The sequence below is a fragment of the Lathamus discolor genome, chromosome 1 (assembly GCF_037157495.1).
Source record: "Lathamus discolor isolate bLatDis1 chromosome 1, bLatDis1.hap1, whole genome shotgun sequence".
Taxonomy (NCBI): Eukaryota; Metazoa; Chordata; class Aves; order Psittaciformes; family Psittacidae; genus Lathamus; species Lathamus discolor.
The window spans coordinates 50,671,943-50,685,274 of record NC_088884.1 but is presented as its reverse complement, the minus strand read 5'-3'; the positions used below and the strand labels follow the sequence as shown (position 1 = coordinate 50,685,274).

General features: G+C 41.7%; 1 protein-coding gene across 1 annotated transcript in view; it reads right to left on the bottom strand.

Annotated features, from left to right (window-relative positions):
- The window catches only part of PLXNC1 (plexin C1), a 71,076-nt gene that overhangs the window by 35,830 nt on the left and 21,914 nt on the right, over positions 1-13,332 (bottom strand). Inside the window, exons 6-12 of the mRNA XM_065670449.1 lie at positions 12,955-13,099; positions 9,509-9,578; positions 8,059-8,134; positions 7,883-7,936; positions 3,413-3,552; positions 2,183-2,362; positions 773-860 (exon numbers count right to left, since the gene is read on the bottom strand). Of these exons, the coding sequence (XP_065526521.1) occupies positions 773-860; positions 2,183-2,362; positions 3,413-3,552; positions 7,883-7,936; positions 8,059-8,134; positions 9,509-9,578; positions 12,955-13,099 (753 nt within the window). The remainder of the gene's footprint in view (positions 1-772; positions 861-2,182; positions 2,363-3,412; positions 3,553-7,882; positions 7,937-8,058; positions 8,135-9,508; positions 9,579-12,954; positions 13,100-13,332) is intronic.

The window sequence follows — 13,332 nt, the reverse complement described above, 5'->3', positions numbered from 1 at the left end:
GGGCTGCATGCAGAGCACCTGAGAAAATTTCTGTCTTGAGCCTGTGTCTACCTTTAAGCACATTTAACACACACTCTGCACGCTGCTTGAAGGCTGATTGCACACTGCTAAGGCAGATAGTTCCTGCAGTGAGACAGGAATAGTGACAGAGATTTCTCCCTCCTTCCCCTCAATGCAGGGAAGAAGAGCAGGACAAGCTCTCTGGCCCCCCTGGGCACTGGCTCTCCCCAGCTTAACTCCTGAGAGATGGGGGTTGCTACAGTCACCCCACTGTTCACTCCATGGGGTGGTGCTGCTGTTTTCTGGTGTCTGTGCTGCAAGCCCAGGGGTCAACAGGGTTCCCACCTCCTCACAGCCTTGGAGAAAGGGTTTCATCCCAACAACAGCTTCAGTCTGCGGCCTGCAGCTGAGGCAGTGGCACCATGTGGGTTCTCAACACAAAGCCAGAGAGAAGTAAGCCATACCCTCCCCTCCAACAGATCCATGTATGGAGGTTTGGGAGGCTCAAAAAGGACAGATTCAGAACAAGTCTCTAAGGCACAGAAAAAAGGCTTAGGGAATTATGCAGGAGAGTAGCTTATGTGTATCCATGATCTTGTAGTGAGAATGTGAGCAACTGTAATCTTACAAGTGGTCATATTTATTTCACTAGAGTGACGGATATGTGCCTGCAAGAGTTTAAAAACTATTGAGATCCGACTTAAACCTTAAGAACAAAACCTAATCCACTGAGAGGGCTGTATTTGGTATTATAAAGGAGATTAAGACTTACAGTGAGGTTTGATCTCTGGTCATCTGAAATAATCACACTGTCCACAACATTAAAATTTCTACCAATCGTAGTAATTTTACGACCACCACTGTAAAAAAAAACAAACGGTGGGGGGAAGGGAGGTTACTATTATCTCTTTTCCCACAGATAAGTCCTGCATTACAGCTTCAGCTGTGCATAAACTACTCTGGTACATTTTGCTTTGGTAGCAGCCAATACAATAAAGTCAAACTGCAGGACAAGATAATTAGAGCTATACAGAGTACTTTCATTCTTTCCTCATCATGTAATGGTAAATACTTTTGCTACCACAAAACCAAATGACACGTAATGAATACACATGCATACTCCTTTTCAGGGACTCTCCACCTTGTTTTCTATTCATGCAGTCAAAGAACTAGACTGTGATTTAATATTCTGTCTAGAAGAAAGAGAATCATGTTATTTCACTGCCCCAGAGCAGCCCTGCCTGTGCTTAATTCTTGCCTTCTTCAGGACGAACCGATGGTGCCAGGCACCTCACAGGAAACATTCTCAGCAGTGTTCAGACCATCTGTCTCAGCACACACAATGGTGCTTGTGTCTGAGGGCTCTGGCTCACAACCTCTGCTGAACACAGTTGGAGTGGTTTAAGGTATTATTAATTTCCAGCTGCCTGAGCTGCCTCTCACCTGGAGATGACGGCATGCATCCTAGCTGCTCAGCTGCTGCAGCTGCCAGCCCAATCCATTACCTCAAATCCACACTTACCAGTGCTTGACACCAAGATAGCAGATTAAGAATGTGAAAGTGGTTAATAACTGTGCAGGCAGAGGGACAGGTGGAAAGCTGTGCCTGAGAATATCTTAAAACCACCCTGTAAGTCTTTCACTGGAGCTGTAAGTCTACCACAGGACACTGCGAAGGCTTGAAAGGGGGTCTTTCAAGCCCCAGGCCTACAGCAAATCTGCCTGTATCACTGCAGTGGTGATTATGTTCACTTAATTCCCAATGCACTGATACTTTATACTGTTTTGAAGATGAAGGGTCTATGAGTATCAAGAAATGAAAGTTAACTGAAGTTTGAATTTATGTGTGCTACCAGTATTTTGGATTTAGCTGTAGTATGAAGAGACTATTTTTGACTTCTACAAAGGAGACCTGGGGTGGCCAGGAAGGAGTTTACAGAATCCTGCAGAACACAGAATCCATCTTGCAGCTATTGTGACTCTATCTGGATGTTAAATGTTAAATCAGTTCACCAGCATAAATTCATTCTCCACAACAGGCTACGGCAAGTCATCCAAGTTTACATCAACTGCAGTCTGGCCAAGAGAGGGGGCTCGTATCGGCTCAGTGGGACTACGTTTCAAAATAAACATAAAACCTACATTTAACATAGACACAAAAAGTACAGAAAGAGAAGCTTACCTGATCCAGGAGGTATTTGGTGTGATTGCAAGACATGATGGCGGTGAAACATAATGCAGGGTCATTGGTGGTGAACATTTTTTCCCATTAGCCTGTATACATATACTTTTGGCCTCTTTACGTGTTGGTGGGAGAGCAAATGTCATTTGTGTATCGTTTAGCACATTTCTAACTTTAATGCTGGAGGAGAAAGAAAACTGTCAGACGTTGAAACACAGATGCCACTATGCTACTCATTGGTGCTACTACAGGAAGTCTATAACCTAAAGCAAAGGGTAAGGAGAAAAGATAAATTTCTCTTAGAGCTGCCAGATGGAGGTGGAAAGACAGAGCAGGAAGTTGAAAAGACAAAGCTGGGCACCTGTGGAATGAAGTTACTGTGTGTCACGATAACCACAGAAGAAAATTCAGATATTCGCCCTGGGATGAGGCTATGTAATCCAAAGTGTGATTTTGTTGTTTACTGTATACTTCTCTGTGCTACCAACATGACCCATGAGCTAGTGAAGAATGAGAATCTTCAGCTTCCTTTTCTCTCATTTTGTTTCTTCTCTTTCCCACTTTTCTCCCCTCTTTCCCTCCTCCTTCCTCCCTTTCACTCCTTCCTCTTTCTCTCTACTTCCTCCTTCTCCCTCCTTTTCTCCTTTTGTTTTCTGTGGTCCCCAGGAAATTCATGGTTGCAGTAAAAATTGAACAGTACCATATGAATACTTTCTCAAGTGCTAGCTATGCAAAATGGGCTCAGTAATCACACACAGCCATTCCAGCTGCACCTGAAAATGACTTACTCAGACTAAGACAGCCTAATTATCTAGGGGGTTGCACTGTGCAATCATCAACAGAGAAAAGTACAAGCTGTTGCATGAGAGATTCCCTTCCCTGGCACTCTGTTTGTGCTTTCACAAGCAGAATCCTAGAATATAGTCAGAATATTTTGAAGCAGAGGAGAGTCAAACAAAAGCTGAGGCTTCCCTGTGACCTAACGGATGCCATAAGGCACAGAGAGATATAGCTACAGAACTGTCCCACTACTGCTGAGAGAATGGCCCACTTCCCCATTCCTCCCAAACACCAAATTAATCTCCATCCTTCAGGAATTTAAAGTGGAAGTATAACTTAAGGAGTGCAAAGCATGCCCTCACAAACTGTTCACACAACGTTATTGCTAAGGCAAAATGGGCTTAATTTTCAACATGCAAATTAAATAGTATTTTTCAAGGTTTAACTCACATGTCTGGTTTACAGCCGGTGATTCCAGTCAGTATCAGTTTTATGCCTGATGCACGTGTAAAGTTTTCTCCTTTGACTGTTATTTCACTTTTGCCTAATGTAGAAATCCACAAAGGCTCGATGGAATGAATGCTGATATGCTATCAAAAAACAAAGCAAAATGAAATCTGGTTATAAAAAGGCTAAGCAGTTAAACAACAGCTGTGAAAACAAGCACCACTCAGGAATGCAGGTTTTATAGCACTGAGATACATTTTTCTTATTAATTTCAATCTTGTCAAGCTTGATCCTGGGAAGTACTGTCAATTACAGCTTCTTTACAAGCCAACTATTTTTACCTACATATTTTATATCTCAATTTATCTCATCGCCAAGTTGTGCAAAGGAATCGCAATCCAACATCCTGGAAGGGAAGTATCATAAAAACCCAGCTTGAAATGATTCATTTGGTGTGACCCTTGAAGAACTAAGAAGCAATGCAAGACAAAACCCACAGAGCCATCACCATGACAGATCGGAGAAACAAATGAAGGCATCTCTTGTGGCCTGAAAAGGGGAAGCAGGGTCAACTCCTAGAATGAAAAGTCAAGAAAGAGCCCCAGAACCAGTTTTACTAGAAAGTCTTTTGAAAGTCATATATATAACTAAAGGTACAACACAACTGCGGGGATTTTCTGGTATCCTGTTTTGATGCTAAGAAATTTACAAATCTATATTCCAGGATTTAAGAATAATCCTAGTTTGCTCTGATGCTGTCACAGTCTTGCAGAACTGTGGCCAATTTCTAAACTGTGTTTTTCTTTGTGTATCTTTGTATTTACTTATTGTAACTTACTAACATTACCAAGCTAGAAGAGGGATTCTTTTTCCCCCAGTATATTTACTTGATACGTTTGACAGCATCTCATGTTTAATCAGTTTTGCTGCTTCCCCGGTTTTATAGTCACACAGACGGTTTCCTTTCTGTGTGACTTTCAGACAACAAACTGAAAACATTCATAAAACAGAAAAATATGCATGTGAAACCACAAACTGTTCGGGACCTTCTCAGGCAAATAATTACTAGCTTGCTTTTAGACTGCCTATAATACTAGTTTAAAGTGAGATTTTAGATTATTGTGATTATCCTGATTTCTGCTGTACACCTGTGGATACATCCACTGGGCAGTTCAGCCTTCCCTACTGTGAGATGGGTGCTGGTGCAAAGCCTCTAGGAAAGTCCTTCCCACAGAGATTGTCTTCCCATTGATTTTTCATGTACTCAGAGCAGCACCCTGACTTTGGGCTGGTGGCCTGAGGGGACCACAGGAGTCACATCACCATCTTGCAAACACAACCTTGGCCATTTCAGAAAGGTCCCTGGGATGAGCTGTCCTCACATGCTACCAATGCTCACAAAATGCCACAGCGCCCTGCAGTGAATCTGAGACTTGTCACAACTGATTGAAAGCTGCAACTTGTGCCTTAGGAAAGGGCAAGAGAGTGCAAAGGCTGGGGCTAGAGGGCCTGCAAAAAGGCCTCCAAGGTGACCTCGGCTGTGGATAATGGAGAAGGGCAAAAGAAACCACTGAGGGAGAAAATTCACTCCCATCCTGACTTGAGGATCACTTTAACCCTTAGTATGCAAGCAGGACAACTGGAGCAGAAATCCGAGAAATTAACGCCAGTAAAATACCAGTGCTTTTCTCTACCTGCATCCCATCTCTATGCTTATGCCCTACCTTAGTACACCAAGGACAGTCAACATCCTCAAACAGAAATCCAGAACCCAAATACTACAGAAAGGAGTAAAACACTGTTTCGGCTCCTGCTGGCCTCCCTGCCAGACACCACCCACCACATAGCATTTCAGCTTAGCACCCCTTGTTTCTTTTCTTATATCAAGAAGAAATCCTGTGAATAATGGTTCACTCTGGAAGTTTCAGTCCCTCCCTGAAATCACGCCTTCCCTGAAGCTACACAACAGACTCCCTCGCCATGTCCTGCCTTGGACTCATGGCATCAGCACAGTCACTCACAGCACTGAAGGCAAGCTGTCCTCAGCTACTTGGGAGCCTGCTTCCTGGCTTGACTGCCATGGTCCATGACACTTCCCTCAGCAGCAAAAGAAACTGCGAATTTCCTCATTGAATGCGGGAGGGACCAAGTGTCCTCACTGGGGTCTGCAGTGCTTGTTTCCCTAGTGCTCATTTCCCCAGTGGCCAAGGGCTCTGACCTTCCAGTTGCTGTGTGGGAGGGGGAGAGATGCCCGGCAGTGGGAGAGAAGAGAGGATATTTATAAAAATCACTAGTTGTGAGGCATGTGATGGAAGCAGTGTAAACTCAGAGAGAGATACAGAAAGAGTGCACCAGGTCCTCAGGTGATGTAAATCAGCACAGCCCTGTCAACTTCAATAAAGCTCCATATTTCTGAGCTGCAGCCACCCTGCCACATCCTCTGGACAGCCTAACTCTTCCTCGGGGCTGTGTAAACAGTGCCAGCCACATCCTCAGAGGTGTGGTTAGCATGACTGCAGGTCCCATTGAGATACCTGGCAGCATCCCAGGTTAAGCAGGCTCTGCCACCCTAGGGAGTTCATCCCTACTCCAGCAAAGCCCTCCTGTGATGCCAGCACAGGGCCTCAAGGCCGTGTGAAGAATTCGACCAGGGAACTAGCCCAGATGAAAAATAACCAGCCGAAAGACAATGTTTATTTCCAGACAAATCAAATTTCCCCAGCCAAGCGTACTTGTGCAACCACTCTGCTGCTCTGGTGCAGGGAGCGGGAAGGTGCATGCATGGAATCCAGCAGCTGGAGTCAGGAAGAGGCTGGGGCTGCCACTGAAAAAAGTGTATTAATCTAAATGCTTGGCTGCAGTTGTGGGAAAACACAAATCCCCTTTCTCAGCTCTCCAGTATGCTCTCCTTAAAGCATCAGCAGTCAAAGGAAAACAGGATTTCAAATGCCATTTCAAGCCCTCTGAATGGATCAATCACTTCTAAACAAACATCTGCATTTGGACTGCCTCTAGTGCTTTCACTGCCTTGTCCATCACTGTCTTTCCAAGATAAGGCATGTGGAAGAAAGCCATCTCCCAGGCAATTCCAACTATTTACCAATGTCAAATTAATGCACTTGGAAGCAGAGCAAAGAAGAATTTCCTCTGTTCTTTCACCAGCCATAATGCTTTATATGCAGACCAAATCCAGAATATTAATGCTCAGAAGCACAAGTACTATAATCCCACTCATCTCTGTAAAAAACAAAATGAATTTTGTGATTTTGTTTAAGAAACCTCAACTGAACAGCTGAATTTAAGAGGCTGAATTTTACCTGTCTTCCTAGGTAAAAGTTTGGGTAGTTCTAACAAAACATTTAGGGATAAGAGCACAGTTGCTATTTATACCAACCATGCAATCACTCACGGAAAAGCAGAAACCAAAGAGTGTAGGCAGTAAACCTCTATGTACTTACTCATCAGTCAAATTTCTCTTCACTACTCATTTCTTCCCTAACACCTGCATGTCATAAGCAACCACTTATGACAAGACCGCTTAGTTTTATGAGAAAATAAAACCATTTTGGCACCACAGAGAATGAAGGGATAACCTTGTGGTTAAAGGGCTGCTCTACGAGGCAAATCATGTAAGACTGTACGCTCACATACAGTCTGTATGACTTCAACAGAAACTCAACAATCAGATTCAAAAGGTACTCTGGCACCAGTGACACTCCTCCATTTTCAGTGATCCACCTTGAGCATGACAGACGGAGAGTAGCTCCACTTCCAGTTTTGTCTACAGCCTGAAAGCAATGATTTTTTTTCTGAAATGTGAACCGGGGATTCACTAACACCCAGGGATTTCAGTTCCTGGATGCATCCTCTAGCCACTTGGAAACTGGGTGGCACATCCCATCCCCCCCCATTTCTTCTGCTCCCCTGGCAGCTATGTTTCAGGAGAAGCTGTGATCTGACTCCATGAAATGAAGAAGTTTGGGACTCTGAAACCTAACTTAGCAGAGTTCTCTATGACAGCAGAACTTAAACATGCATTTAAGTCTAGGTAAGAGATTAAGTTCAAGATATTCTCCTCTATTATTGTTTTGGTTTCTTTCTTGTTGGCGGTGTTGGTCAGTTTACACGTCCCAGCCCTCATGTACACTGGCTCCTGTGGACTGCCTAAATACAGCATACAAGGACTTTGGCATTTAAAACAATATTGTAAATACCGCATCTGGAGGTAGGTACGCGACTACTTCAGTGCTCACTGTCTCAGTGCCTGGATCTGAAACGTAAATCTTTACTGGTACCTTTAAGCACTAACAAAACACTATGAAAAAAATAGTATCAAGTTTTGCATTACCTTTCTATGTAACCGACTGCCTCCTCATCCAGATTTCTACTCCTACAACAGTCTCCTCATTTTAAATACATTTCTCCCCCAACCCACAGAAACACAATAATGCCAATCTTAAGATGCCAACTAACCTCTGTTTTCTGCGCAGTGGCGATCCCCTTGGAAGCAGCTGCATTACAACTATCCTGAAAAAAAAACCAGCATTTCTCCATATCAGGACAAGGAAGAGAGAGATTGTTGCTCAGATGTAAGAAACACAAGGAAAAAGGCATCACAGGGGATCCCAGTCCTCCCCAAGAAACTTCACCTGGCAGGTGGTGGCAGGAGAGACACGAGTCCATTTACAGCTGTCACATTCACCCTTGTGTATACATTGTAAGCAGCTGGGAACACAGAAAACAGAGGTTTTGTAAGACACAGGAACTCAATCTAGATTCAGCCATGAATGTAAAATTTCAAGTGACAGAAAACAGCACAAACCCCTGAGAACAACCTGGCAAATATGTAATGAAATGTGTAAACCACATAACCTGCATTTATGCTCCAAGCTTATTGTTCTGTTGTGCTTATTCTGAGGACAAATTTAGTATGAAATACAGTCTGTGATGAGATGCTGAGAGTCATAAATTTCCAAAAAAGCATGAAGCAGTTGGAACACTTTGGGTTTCATTTTGTTGCGGTTTTCTCCAGTACAAAAGTGGCCAGATAACACTTTTTAACCAGAAAGGGGCAGAAAGGCATTACTGACTCACAGCTTGCCTGAACTTCTGTTCTGTGTGTGTAGTGCTAGCAAGTACTGCTAGTTTGCTATTGCCTTCCCCTACCAAAAAATATGCCTGTCGGAGACTAAATTGTCCACATCTTGCTTTGCAATGCATCTATCAGCATGGAGGAGAGCCAAGAGCAGCACAGGCCCTCTCCACACATGCTGAGAAATGCTCTGATTTAGAGAAAGACAGCTCCTTCCCTGTATTGCTCCAGGGACCAGCAAGTGACATGCCACTTCCCAAAAAAGCAGTTCAATTTCATCCCAAGGGCCTGTGAATTAGCCTCTGTGTATAGCAGAGGAGGGTTCTGAACAGGAACACTGTAGTTACCTACAGCATATGTTAACTAGGTCTTTCTAAGTTTTAACAACCAGATATCATAAAGTGTTAGGCCATGTACTGGGCAGAAATGATTTCTATTGCGAGCTCTCAACAAAGTGTGTGGCTCTGAAAAATAATGTGCACAGAACAATAGGTATTCATTATTCCTACAAACAGATTAGATGCAATTTTCTGTTTTAATTGTATTTATGCTACCCATGGACCATATTTAAATTGTACCTGGCTCTATTAAAAAACAGCTCCATAAATAACTTTTACAGAATCTCTTGACTCCTCTAATCTAGGTCTTATTCTTAGTACCAGAGGCCCACCTTTTTCACAAGGACAAAACGGATTTTAATGTCATTGTGGCATCTTTTATTATCTCTTCAGGCACTTGTCATAAATTCAGTCATTGTAACGACTTCCCTACCGCCAGCTGCCAGGATCCCCTTAAATAAAAGAGTCATAAGAAGAAGTAGCTTTCTGAGGACAATAAAAAAAGGAGGAGAAGGAAGAAATGGGCCTAGAAAAGGGATTTTATAATCTTTAGTGAAATGTATATCCTTAATAAATAAAAAAACCCCAACAAACTATCATACTTCAGGCCCACACCCTCCCTCCCCTCTTCCAACCCTCAGTGAACTTCAATAGGAACCAGGCTCTTACTTTTTCAACTGAAATGTTTGTGTGATATTCCAAGAGCTTGAGGACAGCAATGCTTCGATAACAAGACAATCTGGAAAAATGTCACAGTTAGACATATGCTGGATATTACAAGAAATAACTGTAAAAAATAACTGAGTTGAAAGCTCATGTGCCTTCTTCACCTGTTCTCTATGTGCTATGCACCTTCTCTCATACATTCACTCACGCTTTTGACTTCTGATAAAAATAACTAAATTTTATCCTCCCAAAGCACCCTTCAGCTGAGTTATTCCAAGACTTCATATACTCTCACTAATTAAGCTTGATGCTACCACTGTATGACATACAAAAACAATGTTATTGTAAGGATACAGATAAGGAAATGCTACCGTGAAGCCGGGATATAAGATCATCTCCCAAAGAGCACACAGTGATATACTGTGGCACAGCCAGACCCCAAATTCAAGCCCTCTAATACAACAGACTGTTTCAATGTGAGAGACCCCAACATACCACACTTCTCTCTCTTTCAGTCTGAGACTTGGTTTCAAAGTCTTCTTTTGTAATCTATGCAGTAGCAATTTTCATCCTATTTAAATCTTTTATGATTGCATGAGTCAATTTGCCATTATTTCAGCTAGCAATTACTATACCGACAATTCACTGGCAGCTGTGGAATGAAAGAGTATCTTCTCCTATGAGCAGAATACCACATCGAAAAGTAGAGTTAGATATGTACCACTTAAGCCATGTTCCCTTTCATCTGTGTGCCTGCAGATGTATACGTCTGTGAAATGAATGACTGTCTGAGATCAAATGAAACCCATGCGTGCAGACTTTTCTGGCTTCTCTATGCTAGGAAGTAGATAGCTTTTTTAATCTGTGAAAGTTACACAGATTTAAAGTATACCTACCTTGCAAAGGTAGAGAAAGCTTTGTCTTCATGACAGGCTGGCTTGTTCAGATGAAAGCTAGCTTTGGCTACATCTACACTGTTAAATAAAAAGTATCTCCTGGCTCTACATGTCAGCATGGCACTCGGGTGCTCACTGCAGACAGAGGTCACCTGCACGATGTGTTAGAAACAGCCATTGGGACTGTTTGGATGCTTAAATACCTTAATGGATACCAAAGAGTCTGATTGTTAAAGGTGTTTAATGCATGAAGATGTGGATAAGCATACATAGACATTCTAAAATCCTTCACCAAGCATCTAATTGCCTAAATCACTTGCCTACATCATTATATGAGGAGGGTCTCAAGCCATGAGCTACTGAAAAATAGTATGATTCTAGGAGTAGTAAGTAAAAGTTAGGAATTGATCTACTTCTGGCAGAGCTTGTTTTCACTTTTACATTTGTATAAATCCTTTTAAGTTTGTACAAATATTTTAAAAACAATGCTGTCAAAAATGGTTTCCTGATTTTGTCTGAGCTGAAATTAATGGAACCTATTATTGTCTGTATGGCCTGGGCTGACCTTTCAGAATGCACCAGACTGTATTGAGTACGAGGTATTTCAAAGTGGTTGCTTATTTTTTCCAGAAATGATATCTGAAGGAGTTTTGCAAGGACACCTCCTTGTGAGACTGAGGTCACTTTACATAAGGTACCATAAAGAGTCAACATAATTTCCACACTTGCATTATCCACTAATATATCTCAGCTCATAGGAGCATGTTAGTGGCAGTAATAGTGGGGGTCACAAGCTAAACTCACAGCCTTCTGGTTAAGACTGTCAAAGGGCTCATTTTGGCACAATGCACAGGCAAAACAAGCTGGCTTCTGTAACACTATACTCCGAAAACCTGCTAATGGAGGAAGAGAAAGCCTTAATCTGAGAAGACAGAGAGCCAAAGCAATTATGTACTACATAATTCTAAGAAAACAGGCCTTCATGGGCTGAGTCAATAAAGGACCTTTTTTTCTTCTCTAATGCATTTGTCCCTCTTAAAAATCTACTAGCAGTGTTTACTAAAGACAGCTTAATAGACCAGGATACTTATGGATCATATTACCCTGTCACCTGCTAGTGACAATCTTTTCTTGATTCCCAAATTAATATTGGACAAGAACTTGACACAACCCTTGCATGATGCCAGAGAGGCTTTTCCCATGCAAAAGCCATACGATGAGCTGCTGAGATCCCACTATTCCCAGAATTCCAAGGAACCTCCTTCAGGGGCAAGGGTCCCCAAGAAATAAAGCTCTTTGCAGCACTGAGCTCTTCAGAACAATAGGTCATTTTAAGTCTGCCATTACTCTTACTACACAAAGGTATTATAAGAGAATCAGATCCAAGCAGAGTATTACATGTCTTTTGGGGTGTATTATCTAGGAAAAGATAAAGGCAGGCATTTATCTGAATTGTCTGATTCCTCTTCAAGTCACTTAAGAGCACACGGTATCCTTGGGCTTGCTATCTCTGTCCCTCAGTTTAGATTAAAACTCTCTTTTCTATTCCAATATAAACAAATCAAAAAATGAACAAGGTCAACCTGTATTATAAAAGCTCTGTTCTCCTATATAGACCCTTGAAGCAATGCAAGGGGGATGTTTTACTCCTATTAGTCAAGTAAAATTATACTGTAAGGCTTATCATCTGATCTGTAAGACCAAAGCCCAGAGAACAACTCAAATGTTTAGACATCCAGTAATTTACCACCTCATTCTAAAACTTGTAGTTGCCCATAAGATGCACAAAACAGACCACATGCAGCATGTGTCCAATAAAAATGGCTCAGATCTCTACTCTCTGAGAATTACTGGTGAACAAAGCTGTACACGACATATTGCAAATTGATTCAACTAGTAAGTCAGAACAACAAATGAAATTAAGCCAAAAAGATGTACTAGCCAAACCGCCCCTCAATTTCTCTGCTAATCCTCTACATGAGACAATCACTTTCTCATAGTGTCTAAGTTAGGTTGAAACAGTTAACTGAATGTTAAGATTATTTATTGTACAGGCATTCATAGTCAGACTTTCCTCTTACATATGCTAGTACGGTTTCTTGCAAAACCAAATTCTGTTGGAAGATGAGAGAAGGGTTTTAAGATGGGTTAATTTGTCAAGGCAGAGCACTGGACCATGCTGCTTCCATAGCTCCAGCCTGTTTGATTGACATTGCAGCTATCTAAAGTTTCCTTGGACACTGATTAATAGCAGCATGTAAATATACTCTTAATGGACTCACTGCACTGCTATAGGCTGAACTGAAGAAGCTGCTTCTAACCATAGGCTAACATGTTTTATTACTCCTAGAAAGGACTGCATACTATCAAATCTTTAATTATCAAGAATAGTGTGAGTTTACTCAAATCACTTGACAAAACATTATTTTTTTTCAGTGACATTTAATAAAAAGCATTACCTATTCTCACTATTAGGCCTGTATTTATGTTCAGTTCTTCTCAGTAATAAAGGACAGTGAATAAGCATTAAATACATGTACTAGAAAAACATACCATTATCAGTTATCACCAGAGTGGTCAGATTGCAGAAACAGGATGAGTTTTTCAGTACTACATTTTCATAAAATATTTCAGCAGGTGTTATAATCTTTATCATACAGGAAGTAAGGATTTTGCTTATACTTGCAGACATAGCAACCTATAAAACAATAAAAAAAAAAAAGAATACAACAGATTTCTTGTAATGTTTGCTAAGTTCTCACCTTGTCTTTACAGCAAACTACAAATCGGGAAGTGCACAAAATGAAAATGTTTGTGGTGCAAGCAGACAGTTCACTAGGTAGCTTCTCAAAGGAGAGGGCCTCTCCCAACTGAAGAAGCAATACCCAAAGAGTGCTGAAAGGAACAGCATTGCTTACTTCCAGAAATCAA